General features: G+C 38.3%; 5 protein-coding genes and 1 non-coding gene across 7 annotated transcripts; 2 read left to right on the top strand and 4 right to left on the bottom strand.

Moving 5' to 3' along the window:
• Positions 1–2,601, bottom strand: LOC117634854 (pentatricopeptide repeat-containing protein At3g51320). The gene has a single exon (XM_034369118.1). It carries the CDS (start codon positions 2,246–2,248, stop codon positions 545–547), a length of 1,704 nt encoding a protein of 567 aa, XP_034225009.1. The 5' UTR covers positions 2,249–2,601; the 3' UTR covers positions 1–544.
• A 144-nt stretch (positions 2,602–2,745) lies between these two features.
• On the top strand, positions 2,746–3,907 carry LOC117634857 (UPF0434 protein ECH_0194). Its single transcript, XM_034369121.1, has 3 exons — positions 2,746–2,928; positions 3,037–3,091; positions 3,452–3,907. Exons 1-3 carry the CDS (start codon positions 2,828–2,830, stop codon positions 3,584–3,586), a joined length of 291 nt encoding a protein of 96 aa, XP_034225012.1. The 5' UTR covers positions 2,746–2,827; the 3' UTR covers positions 3,587–3,907.
• A 2,216-nt stretch (positions 3,908–6,123) lies between these two features.
• LOC117634855 (SKP1-like protein 1A) lies at positions 6,124–7,700 on the top strand. Its single transcript, XM_034369119.1, has 2 exons — positions 6,124–6,560; positions 7,216–7,700. Exons 1-2 carry the CDS (start codon positions 6,261–6,263, stop codon positions 7,387–7,389), a joined length of 474 nt encoding a protein of 157 aa, XP_034225010.1. The 5' UTR covers positions 6,124–6,260; the 3' UTR covers positions 7,390–7,700.
• Positions 7,701–10,859: 3,159 nt separating this feature from the next.
• Positions 10,860–10,931, bottom strand: TRNAE-UUC. The gene has a single exon. It is a non-coding gene; the product is annotated as a tRNA-Glu (tRNA).
• Positions 10,932–12,658: 1,727 nt separating this feature from the next.
• LOC117635178 (protein FD) lies at positions 12,659–14,019 on the bottom strand. 2 transcript variants are annotated; one of them, XM_034369528.1, is made up of 3 exons: positions 13,187–14,019; positions 12,969–13,046; positions 12,659–12,824 (listed from the first exon to the last, which is right to left on the bottom strand). In XM_034369528.1, the coding sequence occupies exons 1-3, from the start codon at positions 13,931–13,933 to the stop codon at positions 12,684–12,686; spliced, it is 966 nt and encodes a 321-aa protein (XP_034225419.1). In that variant the 5' UTR covers positions 13,934–14,019; the 3' UTR covers positions 12,659–12,683. The 2 variants fall into 2 exon arrangements, with proteins under 2 accessions (XP_034225419.1, XP_034225420.1); XM_034369529.1 differs by having other exon boundaries at positions 12,712–12,837.
• A 4,009-nt stretch (positions 14,020–18,028) lies between these two features.
• Positions 18,029–24,136, bottom strand: LOC117634274 (la-related protein 1C). The gene is made up of 6 exons (XM_034368306.1): positions 23,224–24,136; positions 22,275–22,794; positions 22,050–22,200; positions 21,850–21,940; positions 19,385–19,456; positions 18,029–19,155 (listed from the first exon to the last, which is right to left on the bottom strand). Exons 1-6 carry the CDS (start codon positions 23,758–23,760, stop codon positions 18,892–18,894), a joined length of 1,635 nt encoding a protein of 544 aa, XP_034224197.1. The 5' UTR covers positions 23,761–24,136; the 3' UTR covers positions 18,029–18,891.
• Between the last annotated feature and the right edge of the window lie 1,253 nt (positions 24,137–25,389).

A 25,389-nucleotide genomic window follows, 5' to 3' on the forward strand; every position in this document is an offset into this window, starting at 1 on the left:
TTTCTCTAGCTGAAAAGGGAGATTTTCATTAGAGCGCAACTGTCCATGGATTTTTGGGAACTTATCAAAACCAGTGACTTGATGAAAGACACAGCATGCCACAAAAAGTTTGAAAAACATTCTGTAGCTTTTGTAAGATAATGTCAACCCCATAGAAATAAGGAACAAAGAATCTAACCTAAAAGGAAAAGAGGACCACACTACACTTTTAACCAAAATAATATTTGACTAGAGACCCGAAAAAGAAGAAAATGATTGAAAGCAACGCTTTCATTACAAATACAAAATCACTTAATATCCCTGTACCCAAAAGAAGAATCCATTGATTAACGTTTGTTTTTTCTTGTCTGGGGCATTCATTGATACCTCTCTTACAGAAACACAATTTTCATTTGAGCATTCCCCATCTCGTTAGAAGGAAGGATCACACGGCTGCTTTGGCTCAGGCCGTGCCGAGCATTCACCATCTTATTCGCTTGTCTCTGTAGTCATTGCTGTTAAAACTCAATATTAAACAAGCTCAACTTCTTAGCCACTTCATTCATCATAATGCACAATTCTCTTGCCAATGTCGACCAACTCTGAAATTATGGACAATTTCATTCAACTCCACAAGATTGCATCCAGGCATTCTTCCAACCTTTTTTTCTTTCATCATCTCTTTCACCCGAGCAACATCCTCCCATCGACATGCCACAGCATAGACATTCAGCAGCAAGCGATAGTAAGCAATGTTTTCAGGTTCCTTGTCAATGAGGGACCTTGCAATTCTTTCTCCCATTGTGATACCTCCTTGAAAACGACATGAAGCAAGCAAATTAGCCCATGCCAAGGATTCCGATGACAAGTCCTCAGCAATCTCTGGCATGTTCTTAATTATTTCCTCTGCCTCCTGGATAAGCCCCGCACCAGCAAAAGCATTAGCCATGCACCAATAGTGTGCAAACTTGGGCTTTACGCAGAATACATTAATCATTTGGCTGAAGTAATCTGCAGCTTCTCTTACAAGTCCAGCACGGGCACACGCGCAAAGAACACCTATGAATGTAATTTCATCTGGGATAATTCCTCCTCCATCATCATCTGGCCTCGAACTCCCCTTCGCAGGGATGGTTTCACCATCTTTTGATTTCATTCTCCCCACCATTTCTCTATATAGGTTAAGTCCATCCTTAGCATTTCCATGGATGCAATGCCCCAAAATCATTGCATTCCAGCAAACCAGGTTCCTATTCGCCATGCTCTCAAATACTCTGCACGCCACTTCCACCCTTTTGCATTTACAATACATATCAATCAAAGCTGTGCTGATAACTATGTTAAACTCAAATAATTTCCTAATTAAATATCCATGAACTGATCTTCCTTCATTCAGTCTAGCCGACCGACCACAAGCCGCTAGCATATTCGCCATGGTAATGCTGTTCCCCTTCAATTCCATGCCCATCATTTTCCTAAACAGCTTCAATGCACACCCCAGCTTCCCACCCTTCCAATACCCACCAAGCATAACATTCCAAGAGACCACATTTCTCTCCGGCATTTCATCAAACAAATTATGAGCAACGTCCAAATCACCGAATCTAGCATAGCCGTCGAGAATTGTATTCCAGGATACCAGGTCCCTTTCGGACATTTCATCGAACATCATTCTAGCAAGCTCAACTTTCTCACTACTACAATACATGTGAATCAAAGAGTTCTGCACTTGCAGCACAGAGTCAAGCCCATGCTTAACCACCTGCCCATGGCATTTTCTCCCAGATTCAACAGAACCCATTTTAGCACAAGACCCAACAAGGGGCACAAAAGTATAGCTAGTGGGAGCAAACCCATTTCTCAGCCATTCGAAATAGACCACCAAAGCTTGGTCGGGCACTGAACTAACTGAGTAGGCTTTAATTACCGTATTGACGCAAAAAGTACCAGGCAAATCAATGTACCTGAAGATCAATATTACATAATCGAAATCTCTGAAATCAGAATAGCTCTTAAGCAACTTTCTGGCCCAAAACGAATCGAAAAGACCCCGCGTGATCAAATGGGCATGGATTTGGGTGATCTGGATCAAATTCTTACACGCATCGAGAAGCGAAAAAATATGGCGGTTAAGAGATGGTTGGAACGAAGAAGAAGAGCAAAATGGGGAGGATGATACAGAAAGATTGGGTTTTGATGGGTTAGAAGTGAGATGTCCGAAAATGGAGCTCCTGAAGGGACAAAATTCTCGTCTTGAAATCCTTGCCATTCAATAGGGATAGGGAGTTGAACGAATCGTTTCGAACTCCACTGGGTTTTCGCCATTAACGCACATTGGCAATCTTCTCTTTGCTTTAGCTTGGATTTCAGGCTGCTGCTTCTTTTGGAGGCGGGCAGTGAGATTCATTGGACCAAAACGCGGCGTTTTAAACCATGACGTCGGGTTCGCGGGTTTTGTTTGTGCTTTCACCAAAACGGTGCGTAGCAATGAGGGGTATTGTGTCTCTCGGGGGTTGGAATACTGGAGGGGGAGGGAAGGCCGGGGTGGGTGGTTGAGTGGGGGAAGGGAAGAGGGTTGTGTGGCGTCTATAGCAGGGGCATAGCACAGGGAAGCCGGAGGGGGAAGGGTGAGGGTCATTAAAGTTAGGGTAAAGTTGTAAGCCAAAGTGAAGGTGTAAAATATATTTTAATTTTGTTTTTAAAAATACATGTGGCAGATTTTGAGTGGGCGTATCACCAACTGACCTGGTGATATCGTATCACTCTATAATTTCTCTTTGGGGAGAGTCTCTCCAGACCCGAGAGGGAGGTTGGCTCAGAAAAGAAAAACGGAGTTGAGAGAAATGAAATGGTGAGAGGAAGCATTAAACTTCTCAAGGATGCTGGGTCTGGACTCAGCAAGACCCTCTCTGAGATCCTCGTCTGCCCGCTTTCCAAACAACCTCTAAGGTCAAATGCTCATCTCTCTATTTTCTGTTCTTCTCATTTTTTATATTTTGTTTTTTGTGTGGTAATTTTAGTTGGTTAAATTGGCTTGTTGTGTGTGTTATTTGGTAGGTTTTGTGAGGAAACGAATTCCCTAGTCAGTGATTCAATTGGTGTCTCCTTTCCTGTGAGTTCCAATTCTAATTTTGAAGCAGCAATTGAGTGTTTTTTTTTTTTTTGGTTTCACTTCAGTTAACCATTATGCTGAAAATTTTGGTAAATCCAGTTTTCTCTGAAGTAACAATCACAGTGCTGCATAAATTCTGTCTATTTGGTTTCTGTTCAGTTCATGCAACATGGGAATAATTTACATTAAAAGACCCTATTGTCTCTGTGAGAATTGATAATGCCCTTTTACTTTGCTAGAGGTTATCTTCGGAGTTGAGCATGAATGATTATGATCGTCAAACATTTCATATTTTCTATATGTTTTTGCCTTTATAGCTGATGTCCTGTATGATTCTTTCTTGGACTGATCATTTGATAGATAAAGGATGGGATTCCTTGCTTAGTACCAACAGACGGCAAGGCCCTTGACCTTGAGGCCGATGATACAATAAAACCCGAAGATGCTGTGACATCATCAGTCGAACACGAGGCAGATCGAGGAGGCAGTCACTAGGTTGAATTTTGAGACTTGTGGTATTGTCACAAAGTGAGTTACAATTGCAAATTCTCATATGTGTCTCCTTTTTTAAGCTTTTTTTGTTGAACTGAGTTCTTCATTAATAGTAAGCAGATGGAAAGGTCACATGATTAAATTTTCTTAAAGTGAATTCTTATTCCAGTTGTGAGGAAATTGCCTGAGGAATTTTGTATGGCTTGTGACCCGATAACTTACGAATGATTTCTGTGCTTTATTATCTGAGAGGAATTCTGTTAGGGATGCTCTTGGAGATTTCTTCCCAGATGAAAAATTATTCTAAGAGTTGCCTTTCATGAATATTATTGTTTGGCTGAATAATTCATTTATCATTTCCATGGCTGCCATGTGTTAATCTCTGTTATTAGCTGTTGTTAAAAGGATGAAAGGTTTCTCTGTTGTCTAAAATTCTTTCCAATGGATTTTGCTTGTGGTTGATCTTTCACAGGCTCGCATCTCTATGTGCTATGTTTTGGTGTCTAGGTTTTACCAGCTCCGTGTGGGAATTAAGACTAATAAGACTTGTATTCGTTTCTGAGAGACATATAAGATTGCTATGGTAGCTGGTTATCTTCTGTTCTGTCACCCCACCCACACCTCTCTTGCTTCAGCTTCACTCTCGAGTCCTGGCCCTTGCGGTTATGAAAATGTCTATTTTACTTCATCAGAGTCTCTCCTGGCTCTATTATGCTTGTGTCAAACAAAACATCATGTTTTAAGCTGTTGGATGAAAATCCAATGATTTAGCATGATAGACTTCAAACATAAATCTGCCCTGTATGCATGAAATATATTCTATATAGTACAGACATGATACATTACATACGTAGCTCTCCTTGGCCTACATGACAGTGTAGCTCTCCTCCTCCCTTACCCTTTAAACTATCTGTACCGATGCCTAGTTAGAAATCCAAGCCTTGAAACACCTTACATTCATTTTCCAACAATACCTAAGCAACGTGTCCAAATGTTAAGTAGCATTTGTTTGACACTTACTAGTGTGTTCATTTTTGAGATGTAATGAATGATTTTTCATTCCTCCAACTTCAATTTCCTCATCTAGGTTGCCCTTATCCAATTTTGCTCTCAAGTTGACTCTCTACGCAATTTATGAGTTGTCCAACTGCTGAAACGCCAAGAAACTCTTGGTACGCACGCAGAGCAAGCTTTTGCGCCCTTTGGATAAAAGCCAACTATAAAATAAAGTGATTCTTGGAGAGAGAGAGAGAGAGAGAGAGAGAGAGAGAGAGAGAGTATTCTTCTTCAGCAAAAAAGAAAAAACTAACAAAGCATAGCCCGAGAGAGAGTATTCTTCTTCACCAAAAAGGAAAAAAATAACAAAGCACAGACCTATCTTGGGCTCTTCATGACTCATAAACTCATAAAAGGATAAAACATGCACCAAATTAGCTAGATAGTCACCAGCCTTGTTTTGCTCTTTATACTATGCAATCTTCAATGAAGGAGGTGTGTACCTTTGTAGAAGAACTTATATGTAACATAATGCCATCGTGGCAATATTCCAAACTTATCACACATTTATCATATCGAAAAATTATATTATCATGCCAAAAAGTTAAAACACATGACAATGACCATTAGTTCAGGATCGCGTGTATCCTAGTGTAGGTAAAATTTTCTTGTACCTTTTGGACACACCTCCTTCCAATTCATAAATATAATAGGTTTCAACCAAGCTGTCACGAACCGAGCTCACAGCCCATGATCTCGGATCGTTGGGGCGAGTCCATTGTACCACGACGGTGGGCTTCAAAGCTCGACCATTCTCGTCTTGGTCTTGGGCTCCGGGTTCAACATTTGGGCCACAAATGTGGTCAGATACACTAATGCCACATTATTTCTTGTGAGGCCCAAGTGGAAAATTTCAGGTATAAACCCTTAACAACAAGAAGGTAGAAGAAACAGACGCTGAGCAGCAAAACTATCTTGAAGATCACATCGTCATTGAACGAAAGATGCAGAGTCAGCGGCCCAAACTTGAAGGCAGACCCCAAGAACTTCCACCTCCAAACTCCACGACTCTTTCTTCATCCTCTCAAAGAACAACCACCTCTTCTTGCCCACCGTATGGAAGAAGAGAAATTCAGTCATGCCTGCCTAAAAGTCTAATATACCCTTAACGACAACATCACGTGCCATTTACATGGTCAAACTCCACGGATTCAGAATTTAATTGCAACTACTTGTCAATTAACGGATGTAATTGCCTAAAAAAAATATTGCGAGACTCAACTCAATTGAAATTCAAATTAAAGTTTAAAGCCGTCTATAATTAGATGATTATTATTATAGTTTTTATTAAAATATCATGTTTGTCTATTTTGTTGATTTTTATTAAATGTTTTAATAATTTTTAATTTACATTTTGTTTAGAATGGTTATTTATGAAGGAATATATGTCGCTGAAAAAAAAAATGAAAATCTGAAAACTGGACGGTTTGGATGTTAAAAATTATTTCGTACGAGACCCTTATGTCTCTCAAAAGACCCTCAACAATAGGAATAATGGCGCGCGAAAGCAAATTCACTCACTCCCCAACCAGAAACAAAGCGCTCTCTCTTTCGCCTTCGAGTTTTCTAGAGATATCGAAAAGCGGTGTCGTTTGGAAACCCATCAGCCGTCATCATCATAATGTCGTCGCCGTCGAAGAGGATCACCCTGAAGAGCTCTGATCCCGCACTTTTCGAGGTTGACGAGGCGGTGGCTCTCGAGTCGCAGATCATCAAGTATATGATCGAGGACGATTGCGCCGACAAATGCATTCCTGTACCCAACGTGAAGGGAAATATATTGGCCAAGGTCATCGTGTACTGCAAGAAGCACGCCGACGCTGCTAAGCCTGATTCGAAGATCACCGAGTACGATCTCAAGGCTTGGGATCAGGACTTTCTCGACGATGTTAACCCGGAAACCATATTTGATCTCATTCATGTACGTTGAAACCCTATCTTAACCCTAATAGCGATTCTCTTCTTGGTGGCGGGCGATTGTTTTGTTTAAACTTTAAGTATAGTATAGGGTTTCGGAAATTGGGGCTGGCTGTTTCCGAATTAGGGATTTGGTTCAATTTTGTTTAAATTTTGGATATGTTTCTTTTGTTAAAGGTAGGTTTTTACTCTATCAGATGTTTTCTATGATGGTTGATTGGTGATGCTACGATTAAATTGATTTAGCTTTTTGTTAGGCGTTTGATTTGGGGGTTTTTACGAATTTGAGTTGGTTTATGCTGTGTTTTCTTTACTGATGCGATGTCTTGATGATGAAATTTTGTGCCTGCATAGCTTATACTTCTAGTTTGTGTGTGCGTCTGTTGAAGTTGAGATAAAGATACAATAGCTTCATATTGAAATTTTGTTGCCTTCTAAAGTTCGGTTGTATGAAAATGTGTCTCTTTCTGTAACATCTGTGATGTGTTAGTATTGATAATACTTAACTAGATTATTATGTAACGTTATTGTCTAGTTTGTGGTGATAATATGGTCAGAATAAATGGATTATGGATATTGGATGTTATGTCTATTCTTGCTCAGAAACTACAGTAATTTGATATGTTGTTTTTCTAACCTGTTGCATTTTCGGTTCACAGGCTGCAAACTTCTTGAACATCAAGAGCCTGCTGGACCTGACATGCCAGCGTATTGCAGACATGATCAAGGGGAAGACTCCGGCAGAGATCCGAAAGACCTTCAATATAAAGGACCAGTTCACCCCGGAGGAGGAGGAGGAAGTTCGTCGTGAGAACCAGTGGGCATTTGAATGAAGTTCTTGGCCGTGTTGTTTCTTTAGTTGGAACTTGGAACTCAAACAGTTCCATGCCCTATCATGTATTATAGTTAATCAACTGACTTCTTATCATTCTCTTGAGAGGTTTACATTCTTAGATTTCGACCCCTTCTCGCTTTTAGTTTCTCTTTTGCAAACCCTCTCTTGTAAACATAATTCCCCGTAAGTCCTGTGCATAGCTGGTATCAGAGCTGGTACCTTTGGTCTTGAAGACTAACATATGTCTGGTATGTAATAAAATTCCATGTTATTTCTTACTACATGTTTAATTATTCGGGTTTTCTGGTATCTGTTTGATATTGATCAATCTAAAACCAAAAAGGAAAAAACAAGATCAATTTATGCTCTCATTAAATTACACATGAAAATTAGCTTGAAAAAAGGTGGGATCATATCGATATTCCTCTCTTTGCTCTAGCATGGATTTCAGGCAACAGTCACAGAGAGCTGCTGCTTCTGTTGGAAGCAGGCAGTGAGATTAATTGGGACCAAAACACGGCGTTTTAAACCACGACGTCAGGTTCGTGGGTTTTGTTTGTGCTTTCAGGAAAACGGTTCGTGGCGAGAAGGGAGTTCAGCTCAGAAAAGAAAACCCAACAGGAACCGGAGTTAGAGAAATGAAATGGTGAGAGGAAGGATTAAACTTCTCAAGGATGCTGCTGGGTCTGGACTCAGCAAGACCCTCTGTGAGATACTCTCTGCCCGCTTTCCAAACAACCTCTAAGGTCAAATGCCCATCTCTCTATTTTCTATTATTCTCATTTTTTTTTTATAAAATTTATAACTTTCGTTTTTTTTGGGGTAATTGTTGGTTAAATTGGCTTGTTTGTGGGTTATTTGGTAGGTTTTGTGAGGACACGAATTCTCTAATCAGTGATGCAATTGGTGTCTCCTTTCCTTTGAGTTCCAAGTCTAATTTTGAAGCAGCAATTGAGTTTTTTTCTTTTCTTTTTCCTCCTAGTTTGCTCTGAAGTATCAATCACCGAACATGAATGATTGATAGAGGTTATCTGTTGATCTGAACATGAACGATTGTAAAAAAATTCATCTTTTCTGTATGTTTTTGTGTTGTATAGCTGATATCTTATATGATTCTTTGCTGTACTGATTTCTTGATAGATAAAGGATGGGATTCCATGCTTAGTACCAAAAGATGGGAAGACCCTCGAGGCCGATGATACATTAAAACCTGAAGATGCTGTGAAATCGTCAGTCGAACACGAGGCAGATCAAGGAGGCAGTCATTAGGTTGAATTTTGAGACTCATTGTATTGTCACAAAGTGAGTTACAATTGTGGGGTATACTGCAAATTCTAACGTGTCTCCTTTTTCAAGCTTTTTGTTGAACTGGTTTCTTCATGTGTTAGGAGATGGATGGAAGGTCACATCACTAACTTTTCTTAAAGTGAATTCTTATTCCATTTGTGAGGAAGTGCCTGAGGAATTCATGAATGGTTTGTTACGCGATACCTTTCAAATGATTCTGTGCTTTATGATCTGAGAGGAATTCTGCTAGGGATGTTCTTTGAGATTTTTTCCAAGATGAAAAATTATACTAAGAGCTTTCATTAATTTTATTGTTTGGTTGAATAAATTCATTTTTCATTTCCATGGCTGCTGCTGTTTTTTTTTTTCCTGTTATTAGCTTGTGTTGAAAGGTTAGGGTTGTCCGTTGTCTAAAATGCTTTTTTAATGGCTTTTGCTTTTGGTTGAGCATTCACAGGCTCGCATTTGCCTGTGCTATGTTTGGGTGCCTAGGTTCCCTGCCCTCGCGGTTATGTTATTCTTCCTCGGAGTCTCTCCTGGTTCTAATATGTTTGTGTCAAAACACAGCTTGTTTTAAGCCGTTGGATGAAAATCCATTAATTAGAATGATAAAGACTTGAGACCTATTTATGTGCATGCATATATAAATCTTATAAGTAGCTCTCCTTGACCTACATGACAGAGTAGCTCTACCTTACCCTTTAAACCATCCGTACCATCGCGCGGTTAGAAATCCAAGCCTTGAGACACCTTACATTTTGCAAGGATACATAAGCAACTAGTCCAAATTCTAATTAGCCCTGGAATTACTGTTAGTTTCTGTTGGAAGAGATACTGTGATTTTCTGGAATTATTGTTTGAAGTTGGAGGCATCTCGTCTGTATTTAAGCATGTCATCCAATTCATTGTGGTCTTCAAAGGTTACCACTTGACCAAGTAGTCTGGTATGAGACATCAATTTACCTCCCGACTTGACAAGCAAGCAGTTTGCTTGACCCAGACATTTTTTCGGTTGCAAGTTTACATCGCAATGTTACCCTCTGCCATAAATCCTTTGGCTCACCAGAAAAAAAGAAAGAAAAAAAGAAAAAAAAGAAAGAAAAAGAAGAGAAATTTGAATGATAGATCCAATTATGCCAAGATAAAAATGCTAATTATTTGCCGTCAACACTGATTACCTTAATTTTTTAAGGTATCATTTGTTATAAGTAGAAAATGAAGCAACATAGGGAAGCAAGAAAACCAAAGTATTTAGGTTTTAGAATAATCTACCTCTGTGATTAATTAAATTAAGAAAGGTCAAGAGTAACACTCTCTTTAGGTGTAACTGCCTTGCGTTGTTCCTTTGAGAAATTGTTCCTTAACATATCAACCCTTCCAACCCACGCAAAACGGCTGACCACATTCTGTTTTCTCCAACTATAAACTCACCTTGTTCAAATGCTAATCTAATCCTTTATTGACAAACCCAAATGGTTCTGAATAGGGCAGCCTCCTTCATCTACAATTTCTTCAGTCCGCTTTTAGGGCAGACAAGTTTTAAGGCAGCCCCATGTTGCTATGAGGTGATTGAATCAGAGGGTGGGAAGATAGTTGAGGAGGAGGTTTGTTGTGTGTGTTTGTCAAGATTGGTGGAGGGTGAGGACGTGAGAAGTCTCCCTTGCCTGCATGAGTTTCACAAGGTGTGTGTTGATAAGTGGTTCGACGCATGCCGGACCACCTGCCCGCTGTGCCGGTTTCCGGTGGGAGGGAACAAGTCTCAGGTGGTGGAGTTGCTGACTGAGGAGATGATGTTGTATTTTTCTTCTTTTCATATATCTGGGTTCTAAGTTGTGAATTCCACTTGATGTTTGCTGATAGTTTTAAATTTGCATGGCAATGGCAAACCACAGGAACATTGAGTGGATGTGTAAATGTTTTAAAAACAATCAAGGAGACTCTATCAACAGCTCCAACTCAAGCTTGCGTCTTTTGAATCAAACAGACAACATTTCTTGCTTTAATTTAATTTAATTTAATTTACTTGCATTTGGAAAGAAAATTTCAAAAATAAAACAGTGAACATTTGAATGAGGGCAAGCCAAGCCCATTACATTGGGTTGGTCTAAATTTCCATAACCAAACTGATGGGTGCGGCCCAATAAGAGGCCCAGATGAACTGAGTGCTTAAAAAGCAAAATGTTCCGTTGCCGGGAATCGAACCCGGGTCTCCTGGGTGAAAGCCAGATATCCTAACCGCTGGACGACAACGGATTTGATGTTAAATTGTAGCACAAACATGATAATATTGGAAATCCATATGTACTGCTCAAGCTTTTTGTATAAAGAGTGTTTTCAGACCCTATTTCTTCTTTGAGTTTTCTCTGTTGTTTGTATATTAATACTCACAAACTAGTTTCATTGACTATGGACGAGAGACCAAACTTGCCTCTTTATTTAGACTACCCCAAATACCATGAATATATCTTTAGACAAAGACGCAAACAGACAAGGAGGTTCAATCACACTTTACATCTTGCAAACCAACAAAGAAAGAAGTGGGGAGACAAAAATATAGGTGGAGCCTCACTCCACACCTTGCAAACAAACAAACAAGTGCTTAACGAGAATCTACCAAACTGAGAATCAAAACCAAACTGAGAATCAAACTCTTTCGTCCAAAAAAAAAAAAAAAAAAGAGAGAATCAAACTCGGCACCGCTGATGCCTTGATAGATAAACACCAGTCCTATAAATTTAAGAGTTAAACTGTTGATTTACTCTCTGAACTTGTACACTACTTTCAACTTGCACCCTAAATTTTTATTTTTTTTTGGAGAAAATTAAGTGCACAAACTAATTTTTATCGCCAATTTCTCCCTGCCATATAAATATTGACATTTAATTCAATTCGGCATTAAAATATAAGGACAAATTAGTCATTTTAATATTTTAAAATAATTAAATACAATAAAAATAAAAGAATATGATTTTTAAAATGAAAAAAAAATCAATTTAAATAAACATCAATGTTACTAACACAATTAAAAGAGAACTTTATGATGGGCATAATACTTGCCCTACCATGTTTCATAGACAAAATACTTGTCAATTGTTTACACTGCATCCACTGTTTTCCCCCCCCATCCCTATTTGGAACTAGAAACCTTCTCAAACCATAAATAGAACTTGGAACTCCTAATCTGACGCGTGTCTTGCAAGGAGGAGAGGAGATGATAAAAAACTGGGTCTGTATTTACCTTTGTCCTGACCCGCCGACAGCAATCTCCACATCAGTCCAAAACATGATTAACAAAGGCTAAAAAACAAAAACTTCCCACTTTCCAAAAGTTAATCGCAGGCATAATCACTTGATTAACTTGCTAAGTTGCAATTAAGGGTCAGTAACTTTTCCCCATGTTATCATGATTGCTTCTTTTAGAGCGTCCTATAGGGGCATGGCAAGTAATCATCTCCATGACCAAGATATGCCCTTACAGCCGACAACATAGTACATTAATGGCTGCCTGCCATAGCAAAGAAAAAGTAGAGCTTCTGCATGTGACCACGCCCATTCTCCATGGGCTGACTAAAGGCTTGGGATAAGAGATAAGAAAATGCAGAAAGCAATTGGCCAGGTGAAAAGTTATTCAACTCTATACATGTTCTTGGCATCCTATAAATTGTCCTTGCTATGATTCCCACTTACCCTTCAAACAGTTCACCATAGGGGGGTTTTTTTCCATGAAAATGGAAAATTGGTTTCAAGAACATGAGGGGGAAAGAATTTAATGTCAACGAAAGCGAAAAAGAGATGAATACGAACAAAATAAACAAGACCCACCAAAATTAAGTTCCTTCTTGTTGGGAATTTTTTCTTTCTTCTTTTTCTGCATACATACATTGAGATTTGAAAGTCATTGTTATAATATTCTAAAGCCTAAAACCTCTACTTGTAGAAAAAGATACATTCATTTCACAACCTAAATATTACCACAAAATATTGAAGCACCCATTGGTCCGGCTCTTATAACTCAAAATCAAAAGGAGGACCTTGGAAAAAAAAAAAGAAAAAAAAAGAAAAAAAAAAGAGCAATGCCCTGAGGTTTTCAAAATGGAGCTGTTGAGGATCGATGAAGATTGTGCTTTTTGGGTTGTTGAGAAGCTGCTGCAAAACATAACTGCATATATATATAAAAAAGTCCAAGTCAAAAAAAAAAAAAAAAAAAAAAAAAACACACAGAAGAAATTAACTTTTTTTGGAAGCAGTAGTTTTGCTGATAATAAGTACAAACTAAGACTGCTTTCCTACCTGTTCTTGCTGCCTTTTGAGTCTTGTATTTTCTTCCATCAAATGTGCAACTTCTAGCTCCAACTCATTTGTGTAAGCCTGTTGGTACCAACCAGAAATCATAAAAACATAAAAAGCAAAAGACAGTCCAAAACACAAAAAAAGCAAGACTAAAAAAATAAGGAACAGATATAAAGTTTATATGAATAACAAATTGGGATTATTAGACAGATACATTCCTGCTTCCTGGCTCTAGATCGAGCAGCAGATTCTCTGTTCTTGATCATGCGATTATGTCTTCGATCTCCTCCCGAGTTGCTGTGATCAGAGTCAGGGAATGCTCTCTTCCCAAAAGAAGGCAAGCCAGAAGAGGAAGCAGCCAAGCTCTCAAATGGGGAAGCACTGAAAGAATTAGAAACACTACTAGAAATGTTGTTGGGGTTAGACTGACGGTGATGAGGATGAAACTCAGAGGAGGGAGGCCTAATAAGAGGGTCAGAGACATAGAAAAGCTGAAAGTGATCAGAGCCAGAATTGGTCAAGCTGAGAACAGGGGGAGGGCCTGGTGGAGGCAGAGGAGGAGAGGCAGGGCTGTTGAGAGTGGCCTGTTCAGTGGGTGTGGAGACCAAGCTGACTGGAGGTTCATTGTGGGAAAAGGGTCTAGCAAGGAAGTCTTGAAGATTTCTGAAGTTTGGGTCGTGGGTTCCATGAGGGAGATTAATGTGGTGAAGGAGTGATGATCTCCTGTTTGGGGTGGTCTCAGAGAGAGAGGCAAGATTGATGTCTTTCCAAACCTCTTCCATGGTTCTCTGGGGGGTTTGGAGGGAAAAGGGTTGGTGTGAAAAAGGGGAAGGGGATGATGAGGACCAAGATGAATTGGTGGATGAAGAAGCTGCTCTCTTTGGGGTATTAGTACTGTTGTTGCTGGTTGTGTTGTAGTTGGTTTGGTCACTACTACCTCTACCAGTTGATGTTGATGACAACATTGAAGAGAGAGAGAGAGAGGGAGATGTGTTTTCAGAGAAGAGATGAATGAGAGAGGGATTGGTACTTTTTGGCACTGTATATGGGAATGACTCAATTGTTTATGTCTTTTTTCTTTTTTGGTCAAGAATGACTCAATTGGTATTTGGTAATGTCTAAAATAGGCTGCAGCCATGGAGCTCTTGTTATTGGGAAGGACATATAGTTTTTTGTGTGTGTGTGGGTATCTGCAATGAGGCCATTTCTTTCTCATTTTCTCTTTTTAAATTGGTTAAGGCTCTCCCAAGGAGAGACAAACTTCAGCCTCCTCAGCTTATAATCAAGTCAAAAATGTCATCTTGGCAAGTGTATTTTGAAGGGAAAATGATCTTGGCTCTACTGTCATGAAAATTCTGCTTTCATCTAACCTAAACCCTTAGATTGAAAAAAGTTTTGATCTTTTGTTGCAAAAGAGTTTAAATTTTCGGATTTTGCATTATATTATACAATGAGTTACTATTGGCAAATATGATTCTATCATACATGGAAAACGTTACATATGGCCCCAACAGACTTCTGGTGGCAGCAGCAGCAACATGAAAGTGAAAGGGCAATTCGTGGTCAAACTCATACTGAGCTACGCAGTTGACAGTTTGATAGATATTTTATGTACTTTTTGATTTGGCAAATAATATTTTATTTCTATGTAGATCAATTTATTTAATGTTTAATATTTAATACCTTGATTTGCACCACAGCCACCAACTCCAAGGAAGCATGGCAGCTTCTGCCTCCTCTCTCTCTCTCTCTCTCTCATTAAATCAGTCACACTATCTCACTTGTTACCATTTTCATTTCATTCAAAAAGGGTAACCACTTAACAGATATATATATATATATATATATTTTAGTCGAAACCACCTACCGGATTTACACACCTGTATTATTCATGGGACAATTTCCTGCACCTGCAGGTGGGCTTGCTTGGTTCCCTTTTCCTCCCGAAGCCCGACTCACTTCAATTGGAGAAAGGAGAATTTATCTCCTCCGCAATCATTATTTTGGCCAGTAGTTCTGTTTGTCTGTGTGTGTCTCACCAGGTCAATAGTGTTTCTGGTTTTTATTTTATGTTGCAAACTTTGCTTAAATCAGGAAAGGAAATGAAATGAACATGATCATGTGTGTACGTTCTCTTTATAATTACATTATGATTTCTTGGTGAATAAGCTAAGCAATATAATTTGTGTTAGCAATTTTGGCGTTCCTCTATGCAAACATCGAGGGGCGGATTTCTGAATTGACCAAAAAATTTCTCATAAATTCTTAATTAGGACAAATACGGAAATGAAAACGAATATGAAATTGTAATCCCCAATTTCAAGTCTCAACCTATATAAAGAGGCTACAAAAGAAGTGTGGAAAATCACTAATCATATTGTAGACCATCCTTGAATGCCAGCCAGGAATGCAGTGCTGCATTTGGCCTTGCATAGGAATATATTAAAAAAATACTTATACTTTAATGGGATGTGATTTCTTTGGATTTGCAGTGTTCTTTTACATGGAAAAATAGTATTATTTTTTCTCATTTACAAGTGCCGTACATTGACAGTTGGCTCATTACGTACGATGAAATTTTGGCACTGTGAATTTGACACAAGACAACCGTAGGACCATACACTGTTGACCAGTTCTTGAAGATTTTAGCTTTTTTAAATTTATTTTTCCAACCAACCAACTTAGAAACAGTAAATTTGTTAACCATTTACTTGTGTTGTCAAGGGAAAGCATGGGAAGTTGGTCAGGGATTTGAGAGATTGATCAAAATATTGCAAACAGAGTCTAGTCCTGGAGCTATAGCCATCTGTCACCACAGTATTGCTCTGTCCCAAACTCTTTCACACCCTTTATGCTTCTCTCTCTCTCTCTCTCTCCACACTGAACCAGCTGAGAACTCCAGAAATAGTTATAAATGCCACCTAATTAGACATTGTGTTGCATAATTGGTTTTTTTGTCAAATTCTATTAAATTTTTTGTCATATTGCATCATTGGAAAAATAGACAGATTTGCCAGAAAAGGCTAGTAGTGCAACAACGCCTAATTAGGTGACCTTTATAAATATTTTTGAAATTAAGTGATTAAAATGTAACTCTGAATATAATTCAGGACTCATTGCTACACTTAAGCCTTAAATTTAAAATGAAATTATAAAGAAAAGGAAGAAACCCTTTTATCACATTCAAGTTCAACCTATTACGTGTCAGTTTTTCTTTTTCTTTTCTAATGGCCTAGAAATATGCATGGTATTGTACCATTACTAGTTACTGTTTGCTGTTTGCTGCTTGCTGCATATGCAAACAATAATAAGAAACTTTCTTTTATGGTTTATTTATACAGACAAAGCAATAAAAAAGGAGGACACCTTGTTGCTGTCTATATTGATGGGATGGGGTTTGATTTGATTGAGGCTAAATGGCTTTCCATAACTGAGTTACCAGAGAAACCCAGAAAATTTAAATGAATAAACAAACAAATTCAAGCAAGGTTCTGATATTCTGATATTATTTTTAATACCCAATGTGATTGATTTGTCTGTTTTGCTCAGTCTAAAAGCCATGGGGTGGTAACAGAGGAGCAGTCTTTTAACCTTTGGATTTTGGGATAATGCTGTTTAAAATCCAGTAGGCTCAAATTTCAAGGCAAATCTGTAGGTATGGTGGCACTAAAAACACTTATTGCTCTTTGAGCTCCTTTTTCTGCTTTATGGGTTTCTTTTTGGCCACTTGAAGTTGTGAATGAGGTTCTATTCTAGGCAACCAAATCCATGATAACCGTTGCACTCTTCTTGTTCTTGCGTTTTTTCTGTGTGTTTGGGATGTGCTTGGAGGAGCCTCTGGACTTTATAACCATTTATGCAAAAGAAAATACCACAAGCTCAATCAGAATGTCTAAATTTGACACCTAAAATGGTTGGAGGTTGGGGGGGGGAAATAAAGTATGGCCATTTGCCCAAAATCCCCCAACCAAGATGTCATCTGCTAAACAAACTAATACATATATTTATATAAGATGTTACCATATTATATAGCTTTGTTTGTAGGTAGGTACACGTGTTGTGGGGGCAAAAGAGCACACTTGGGGCAGACAGATGACTGGTTTCTTTGCCTTTTTTGGTTTTGGTTTTTATTCAAATGGGCTGGAGATGAGATGACTAATTAGGACAAGCGGAGATGCCATGACCCAGAAAAGTTAATAAAACTGAGTAATATCCATGCACCAAAACTGACTAATTATGGCAAGCATGAGATGCGTGATTGTAATCAGGGTTTTTTTCTTCTTCCAAAATCAACGGAGGAGAACAAATTCTAACTCGAGAATTATTTTAATATTAGGAAAAAAACTATCATTAGATTAATAACTACTCGATTACGCATCCTCTCACCTTATATGAGGTATATTATTTGATGTCGAGCTAATATTAGTGGGAAAAGAGTGGTGGATCCATCCAAATACAAAATGATATCATGAAATGCAAACAACTCTCTTCACATGATATGATTTGCTTAACTTTACCTCCAAAATGTTTCCAGTACTTCAGTTTGGGAGGAAAATCCAAGATCATCGGCTTTTATCCACCATGACATTGACAAGCTCTTTTTTTTTCTTATTGGGTGAGGCATGAACCATTTGTCACTTTGTTGTAGTTGTACAAAAAAAACTACTTAGATATGGCCCAACCAAGATGACAACAATCTTTAAAAGAGTTAACTCCAAGCCTTCCTTTGTCATACCCCATTTTGCACAAACTACAAACAAAAGAACATTCACAAAAGAACACATTCTACGAAGAAAAATCTTTTTTTTTTCAATTTTTTTTCCTTTTCGTATTGTACACGTTTACGTGCAGAAAATTGATTTGTGATTTATTTACATACATTATGCAAAAACATATGTAGTTTGACAAAAAACTAGTGAGACTCAAACTAATAAATATAACGTGAGAACCTTTGGAAATTTTGTTCCAACAAGGGACACAAAAAACTTTTTAAAATATGGAGAAACTGAAATAAAAAAAATAAAAAAAAACAGATTAGAAAATAATAGAATAAATAAATATGATCCGCTACAGTTAATTAAAATATCAAACAAAAGCTTAATCCAATGATTCTGAGCAGGTAAAGTTCCAAAGTGCAATCAACATGAAGTACCAACCACATCCAGTTCCGACCTGGATACATCAGTTCGTTCCACCAGGAACCATTTATGCCGTAAATCCTCAAATGGTGAAGATGATAGAAGGTATACATATATGTCAATTTAATTCTAAATATTATATTAAAAGTGAGAAAATAATATAAGATGACCCTCATGCCATCAATAGTAGCCGAATTTACTGTAGCACCGCCCAGCAGAATCCGGCGAAGACCACCCTCTCCCCTCAGACACCCAAACACCATCCATCCATCCATCCATCCCTCCCTCCCTCTCTCCCTCTCTCCATCACGCTCAAAATCACATAATCTCTTGAAATTGGAGGTTGGCTGACCCCAAAGATTGTAAAAACCAGCTGAGGGGCAGTATGGGGAAAAGACAGCAAAAATTCCCCAGAAGAAAGCACCAACCATGCCACCATAAAATTTAAACCGAGAGGAAGAGGAAACATAAAAAAAGTACAGAAATCCCAATAAACTCATGCAACTAGCTCGAGTCATCAAAAGTTTGGCTTTTTTTTTTTCCCCAACTAGTCTTTTCTTCTGTTCCTAGATGGTTCTCTTTTCCCCATTTTTAGTTTCTTTCTATTTGCCTGGCGAGAAACCATGTTTCATCATGCCAAGGCATCAGTACTATTTTCAAAAAGAAGAAGAAAAAAAAGAAAGAAGAGAAAACAAGATATTCACCATCGCGTCTTTTAAACACCTTTTCCCACAGTTCATTTTTCTCCAAGAGTGTGCATAGTCAGTGCACATCCCTCTTTAACTCTAATTTCTTGCCGAAATAGAGCGATCGGCACCTGCTTGAACACCAAATTGACCTGCTCCCTCGCCACTAGACGGCTGCGGCTGACTACTGTTCTCAATATTGATGTTGCTAGCAGTCTTCTCATCCAGAGCAATACTTTGGATCTGAGCTGACAGTATATCTTGACCGGACTTTCCTAGGGCCTGAGAGCCTGACGCATTAGGAGGCTGGGCAGTTGGCATTACCCATCTCATCCAATCATTGCGCCTCCTTATTTTATCACCCTAAACACAAGGCAAACATTACATATCACAAGATTTGGCATGTTATTAGAATAGCTATAGAACTCAAACAAGTAACACTTTTTAACTGTATATTATGGGATAGGAGGCAAGAGGGGGGTGGGAAGGAAAAGTTGGAGAAGAAAGGAGATTCAATACTAACTCAACAAGTAACATTAAATTCTTGATTCCATGATTACATCGGACCTTAAATTATGGATTCCAGAATTACCTGTACTTCCACAACAGTTGACATTCTCATAGCATCCAGTATAAGCTGAATGTTGTCTGTCAAATTCATAACCTGAAAAGGAGATACAGAAATTGTGTCTGAATTGATCATATTAAAAAGAAAAAAGAAATCTCTGACAAAAGCAAAAGAATCAGCGAATTTTATGAGTATAGAGATGCGCAAAAATTGACATTCTCACTACTTCCATGAAATCTCTGGCACACTCACTCTTAGTTTGCTCAACAGTACAAAAGATGAGAAAGAAATCAAACTGGTACAGAAGGTAAAGGACTTGATTCTAAACTATTTTGAGTAGATTTACTGCAATATCGGCAACACATATCCTTGTTAAAGTTTATATACAAAGACATTGATAACAGTTTCATTTCAGTAACAAAATATGTTTAAAGCTTATGTATGTTGGAAATTGCACATCTGATGTCACCAACAAACACTTAAAATAGAAAAGGATGAAAAAAAAACAGAAGCACAAAATAAGACCAATATTATTCCCCCCACCAAAAAAACAAAAACAAAAAAGCATAAATTTGCCATCAATGTGTCATTTCTCCACATGACATAGATAGACACAACTTTTTTCTAAATAATATTAAAATGTATCGATGACAAATTATATAATCTGAATCCGATGATAGTCAACACCAAAAGGATATTTTTCAGATGGGTATATCATAAAACAAGATTAAATTGTATTTTCTTAAACTGTAACAATTACCTATATAGCTATGTGCACAATAACACCCATGCTTTTATGGGAGGAAAATACTACCAAAAAGAAAAAGACTACTCATTGTTAAGAGACAAACGACTAAGGTATAGGGGGTGACAGACTAAAGTAAATCACCAAAGGGCAAAATATTTATTACTGAGGTTTTAATTGTTAACTTTGATTCATTACTTTTACCCATTTATACTCCTAAAACTCTGTAGCAAGATAGCTATGGGAAAGAAAAAAAACAATTCATACGAGGTGATATACAACTAAAGTATAAGGAGAGAGCATAAAGTAAATCACTGAAGGTCATAATACTTATTAGTGAAGTTCGTAATTGTCAACTTTGATTCATTATTTTCACCCATACTACCTAAACTTTGTAGAAAGATAGCCACGAAAAAAACAGATTGTATAGTCTAGGCACCAAAAAGAAAGGCAATGGGAGTTTTACATAGATAAATTGGGACAAGAGAGTAGTAAGACGTGAAATGTATTGCATCAAACTAGTAAAGTACAGACCAAGGAGTATTATGCCAAAATGACCCTGTTGACCATCTCATAAATGCTATTGCATAGCTGGAGTAAACAAACACAATTAATACTTCTCCAATTTTTTTTTTCCATTAAAATTTGAAAGAAAAGATTAGACATTATGAGACAGCTATAAGACAGGCTGTGCTCAAGACAGAAATAATATGCAATCCAGGGACAAAAATCCCACAAAAAGAATTAGTCTTATGGAAAATGAAACATGATTAGTAAACCGCAAAAGATTAAGCACAGTGATCAAAATGGATTGGAAACCTAGTATCCTATACAGCAAGATAAGGAAATATTTTGGCATGTCAATGAAGATAAGTAACTTCACCACTAAGTAAATGCATCTGACAAAGTATGTTGGCCTCAGAAGGACAAGATGTCCAATAATTTCATAGTAAACAAGCAAAATGCAAAATACTTTTAATTCACAAGCAAAGGGTACAAATGCTACATTAGGTATAAAATACCTAAAGTAGTACATTTGGACCTACTAAACTCAAAACACTTATAGATTGCGCATTCACAATGCATAAGCAAACTGAACTTTAGGGAACCCAAAGAATACAAAGAGAAATCAAGCAAGAAGAGGACAAAAACCTTAACCAGAAGACTGACAACACTTCAAAGAATATGAGGAAAAAACACAACCAGGAGTGCAGGATGTCCTTAAAAGTTTTCCAGCTAAACAAACTCTTTTTGGCACATATCAGCATTCATATACCTATTTGTATATATCTAAATCAAGTCATAAGAATCACTTTCTTCAGAACATGTAAATATCATCCCATGTCGATGTAAAAGATAACAAAAGAATCACAGAAGTACAGAATCTGAAGGGCTCTCCTGAGCATGACATGCCATAATACCATCCCATACAGCACCACATGATAGTAAACAAAATGCTATTATACTTGGTATAAATCACAAGTCATTTTCCTTAATGTGTTTCTATCCATTATTTACTTTTATTTATTTATTCAGTTACTTCTTTTAATGCATAAATTGAAGTGATTAATTGACTAATTCCAGTGTTGAAGATAACCTAATCATCACCAAGAATTGTAACAACTGAAAAACCTAAGAGACAAGTGAATGTAGAACATAAAAAATATATATGTATATATGCACAGAAGACCAGATCACTAACACCATAAGTAATCCACAAAAGAAAATTTCCCGAAAAACTCACTTTATTGAAGCCTGCTATTAATTTAATACGAACCCATCCCTGGTCATCCATGTTCCGCCTCAAGAATGTATCTTTAATTAAATTGTCATTACTGCAATAAACGAGTATGAAGGGCAACAGCAGTTAAAGTTTCAAAGGACTTAAAAGCGAAAATCGCGATCACTGATCTTATGATAACAAGCAAATAAGAAAAGGAGTACCTGAAATAATACTCTATCTGATTAATGATCTTAGTATGCAGCTGAGGATCAGGAGCGGGAAAAACCATGGGATGTCGCATTGGTGCAACGAAAGGCACTCCAAGTGGCTCATGTGGTGTATGTGTAACATAAACCAGTTGAGGTTGCATTTCTGAAAAATAGAAAGATATTAGAATGAAGTCGCCTGTTAAAACCATCTAAGTTCCATTATGCCTAAGTGCTTACCAAACCCTATGGGCCCACCAAAAGCCCTCATCTGTGGTTGGTGGATAAATTGGGCTGCATTAGGAGGTGGTGGTGGTGGTGTTTGGTGGGGCCTCATCATCCTAGGGACACTCCTTTGAGGATGCATGTGGTTGTCTCTATTGTTAAAATTTCGATGAGTGTTCCAATCTTGGCCGCCGCGGTCCTGATCCCGCCTATAGTTGTGATGGTGAGAACCATCTCCACGAGGATGTGAACCGCCATTTCGGTTCCTGAAGGAGTTACGCTGCTGTGGATGATCATTATTGCTGTGAGATTGTGAGCCGATTGCACTCCTATGTGTATGCTCCTTAGGAGAAGGGTTATTTGGAACCGTTTCAACACCTTGACCAGCTGAGGATTGGTGCTGGGGAAGACCTCCATTAGAGGAGGCACTTGCATTATTTCGTTTCATAGATCTCTGGCGCGCAGGTCCAGTATGGTTTGGAGTTGAAGACGAATTCACTTGTTTCGGTGATGAGGTAGGTGTGGTTCCAGTCCCCTATACCACACACATCAAGGAATATGAATGTACATATGCACATAGAAATAACCTAATTAACTGATATAGGGAACATAAACTATAGTACAAAAACCAAATACAATACCCCCATTAAGGTTAATCAAATTTGCTTTAAAAATATAATTTTTCAATGCCTCAAACGATCAGAACCAGTAATTCAAGATATACTTTCCACTTACTTTCCTTCTTTCTCAATGAATAAGAAAAAATGTCACTTATGCAATTACCCAAATTTTCTCACAAACGAACACGCTCACTATAAAATAGCACCATTCAAATGCAGAGAAGTATAATGCATTGCTTGATTATAGTCAAATCAACTTAAAAATAGCATATCAGCCTAAATCGTATAGCATTTTATGTTCTTCTCAGCAACCAAACAATATCAGAGAGATTCAAGGAAGAAACCTGCGACACGGAGACAGACAAAGGTGGTTCCGATACACCTTTGAGTGGTTCCGGAGACAATTTCGTCGATGCCCGAGCCGACTCGGACAGGGCTGGCCAAGAAACAGCTCCCATTACGGGCCCAACCTCGATGGCCCCATTCGAGGGCTTGTTCCAAGCTGGCCTCTTACCCGCATTGCCGTTCTCGGAGCCCTCACCCACTGACTCCTCCGCCGGAGGAGGCGAAGACGAATTCGACTGAGGAGCAGAGTTAGACTGAGACTGAGAAGACGAAGAAGAAGAAGGAGGGGGAGGAGGAGGCGCAGCAGCGACAGCTGGCTCAGTCACAGCCGTCGACGGTGACGAAGGAGCGACCGCGATCGGTTCAGATTCTCCCCGCACGATTTGGGTCCACGGAGACGAGACCGCCCTGGCGGCTCGGCGCGATTGGGTGGTGGGGCTGCTGACACTCTCGCCGGCGTGACGCGGCGATTGTACGGCCGGGTACGACGCCGTTTCTGGATTGCTGCTCTTATTCGCGGAGTTAATCATGGCCATAACAAGCAAAAGCTAGGGTTAGCGAGCGCGAGAGAGAGTCGACGAGTTGATCGACGAGGAGGGGAGGGGCAAAATGGGGATAGAGTGATCAAAATTTCAGCGGACTTAGAGCGATAATGGAGAAGTGATTAGGGTTTCAGAGCAATGTGAGGGCATAAATTAGGGTTCCAAAGATTTGGGGGCGATCGGATCGCAGAGAAGAAGGAGAGAGCAGAGAGAGAGGTGAAGAAGAGGAGCGAGCGAGCGAGTGCTCTCTGATTTTTCTCTCTCTTTGGGGCGTGTGTTTGTGTGTTTCTTCTTGTTCTCGTAGTTGCTTAGCCTTTGGGCTTTGCGCTGTGAGATTTCCTGGACGCCCAGGTTTTATACGTATAAGATTACTTAAATACCCCTTCTAGCGTACCCGCGGGGCAGCTTTGCCTTCCTGTGTTTGTTTAGGTCATCCACACAACACCTGAGTTACATGGGATTCAGGATCAGGAATGCAAATACGACTAGGACTCTCCTTTTAACTTTTTACTAGACTTGCTCTATTTTTTTTAAATATATTTTTTACTATTACTTGCCTAATTACGGCTCTACGTGGAGGCAACTTCTTGACCCAATAGGATTAGGACACATCATCGAATGCACAATGTGATGGATATTCTATCGGTGTGTCTCATTCATATTGGAGATTAATGCTTTTAAAACGCCTTCGACCAAGTTATGAGTGATTAGATGTGACTATAGAATACTACATTAGTATAGTTACGTAGTACATCTTGTATACGTGTTATAAATTATAAAATAAATGGATCTTTATTGATACTATTCTCTAAAATGGGAAAAAATAAATCATGTCGTCCACATATATTATAACACGTGTACAAGATATCCTACGTGACTATACTTCCATAATATTCTATAATTTCTCTTATCTATCAAAATTGGTAACATATCCTACTTCAATGTCTTCCCAAATTTGTAGTTCATCGAAAAAATATTTTTCCATATTTTTAAATTGACATACATCACTTACCTTCTTTGGATTTATAAAAATGAAGAAATCTAAAAACTTCAGGTGGAAAAAGAAAAAAAACCTTGGGATTTAGAGATAAAAAATTATGACTTTAAATTTTATCTAAATAGAAATCTAAAGAGTAAACAAAAAAAGAAAAAACAGTGCCATCACGACTATTAACTACTATCATTCATTTATAAATTAATTCCTCTATTAAAAAAAACCTAAACATGAAATTCCGTGTTTAAATCTCGTTATTCTTTATAAGTCGGTCAAACAAACTAAACTTCCACTAATTTTACATCAAAGTCCCATCATTTTGTCTGACCAACAAACAAAAAAAAAGTCCCATCATGTTGAAATTCCCTAACACCAGCGTAGGTAGGAATAAGTTCTCGATCAAGAGCTGAACTAAATTGTGGTAAATTTGGACCAAAATAAAAACCTTACTAAAAAAAGAAAAGAAAAAAATGAAGGTTTCGATGAGTCTGTAAATCTTTCTGGTTTTAAGTATATTGATTTGGTAAATGGTTCTACTTCTCAAGAGCAAAAACGTGAGCAACCGATGACAGAGCCTGTAATTCGAATTGAATAAACCTGTTCCTCCCATGACTCAAGCTCTAAAATTC

The sequence above is a fragment of the Prunus dulcis genome, chromosome 7 (assembly GCF_902201215.1).
Source record: "Prunus dulcis chromosome 7, ALMONDv2, whole genome shotgun sequence".
In the NCBI taxonomy this organism is placed as follows: Eukaryota; Viridiplantae; Streptophyta; class Magnoliopsida; order Rosales; family Rosaceae; genus Prunus; species Prunus dulcis.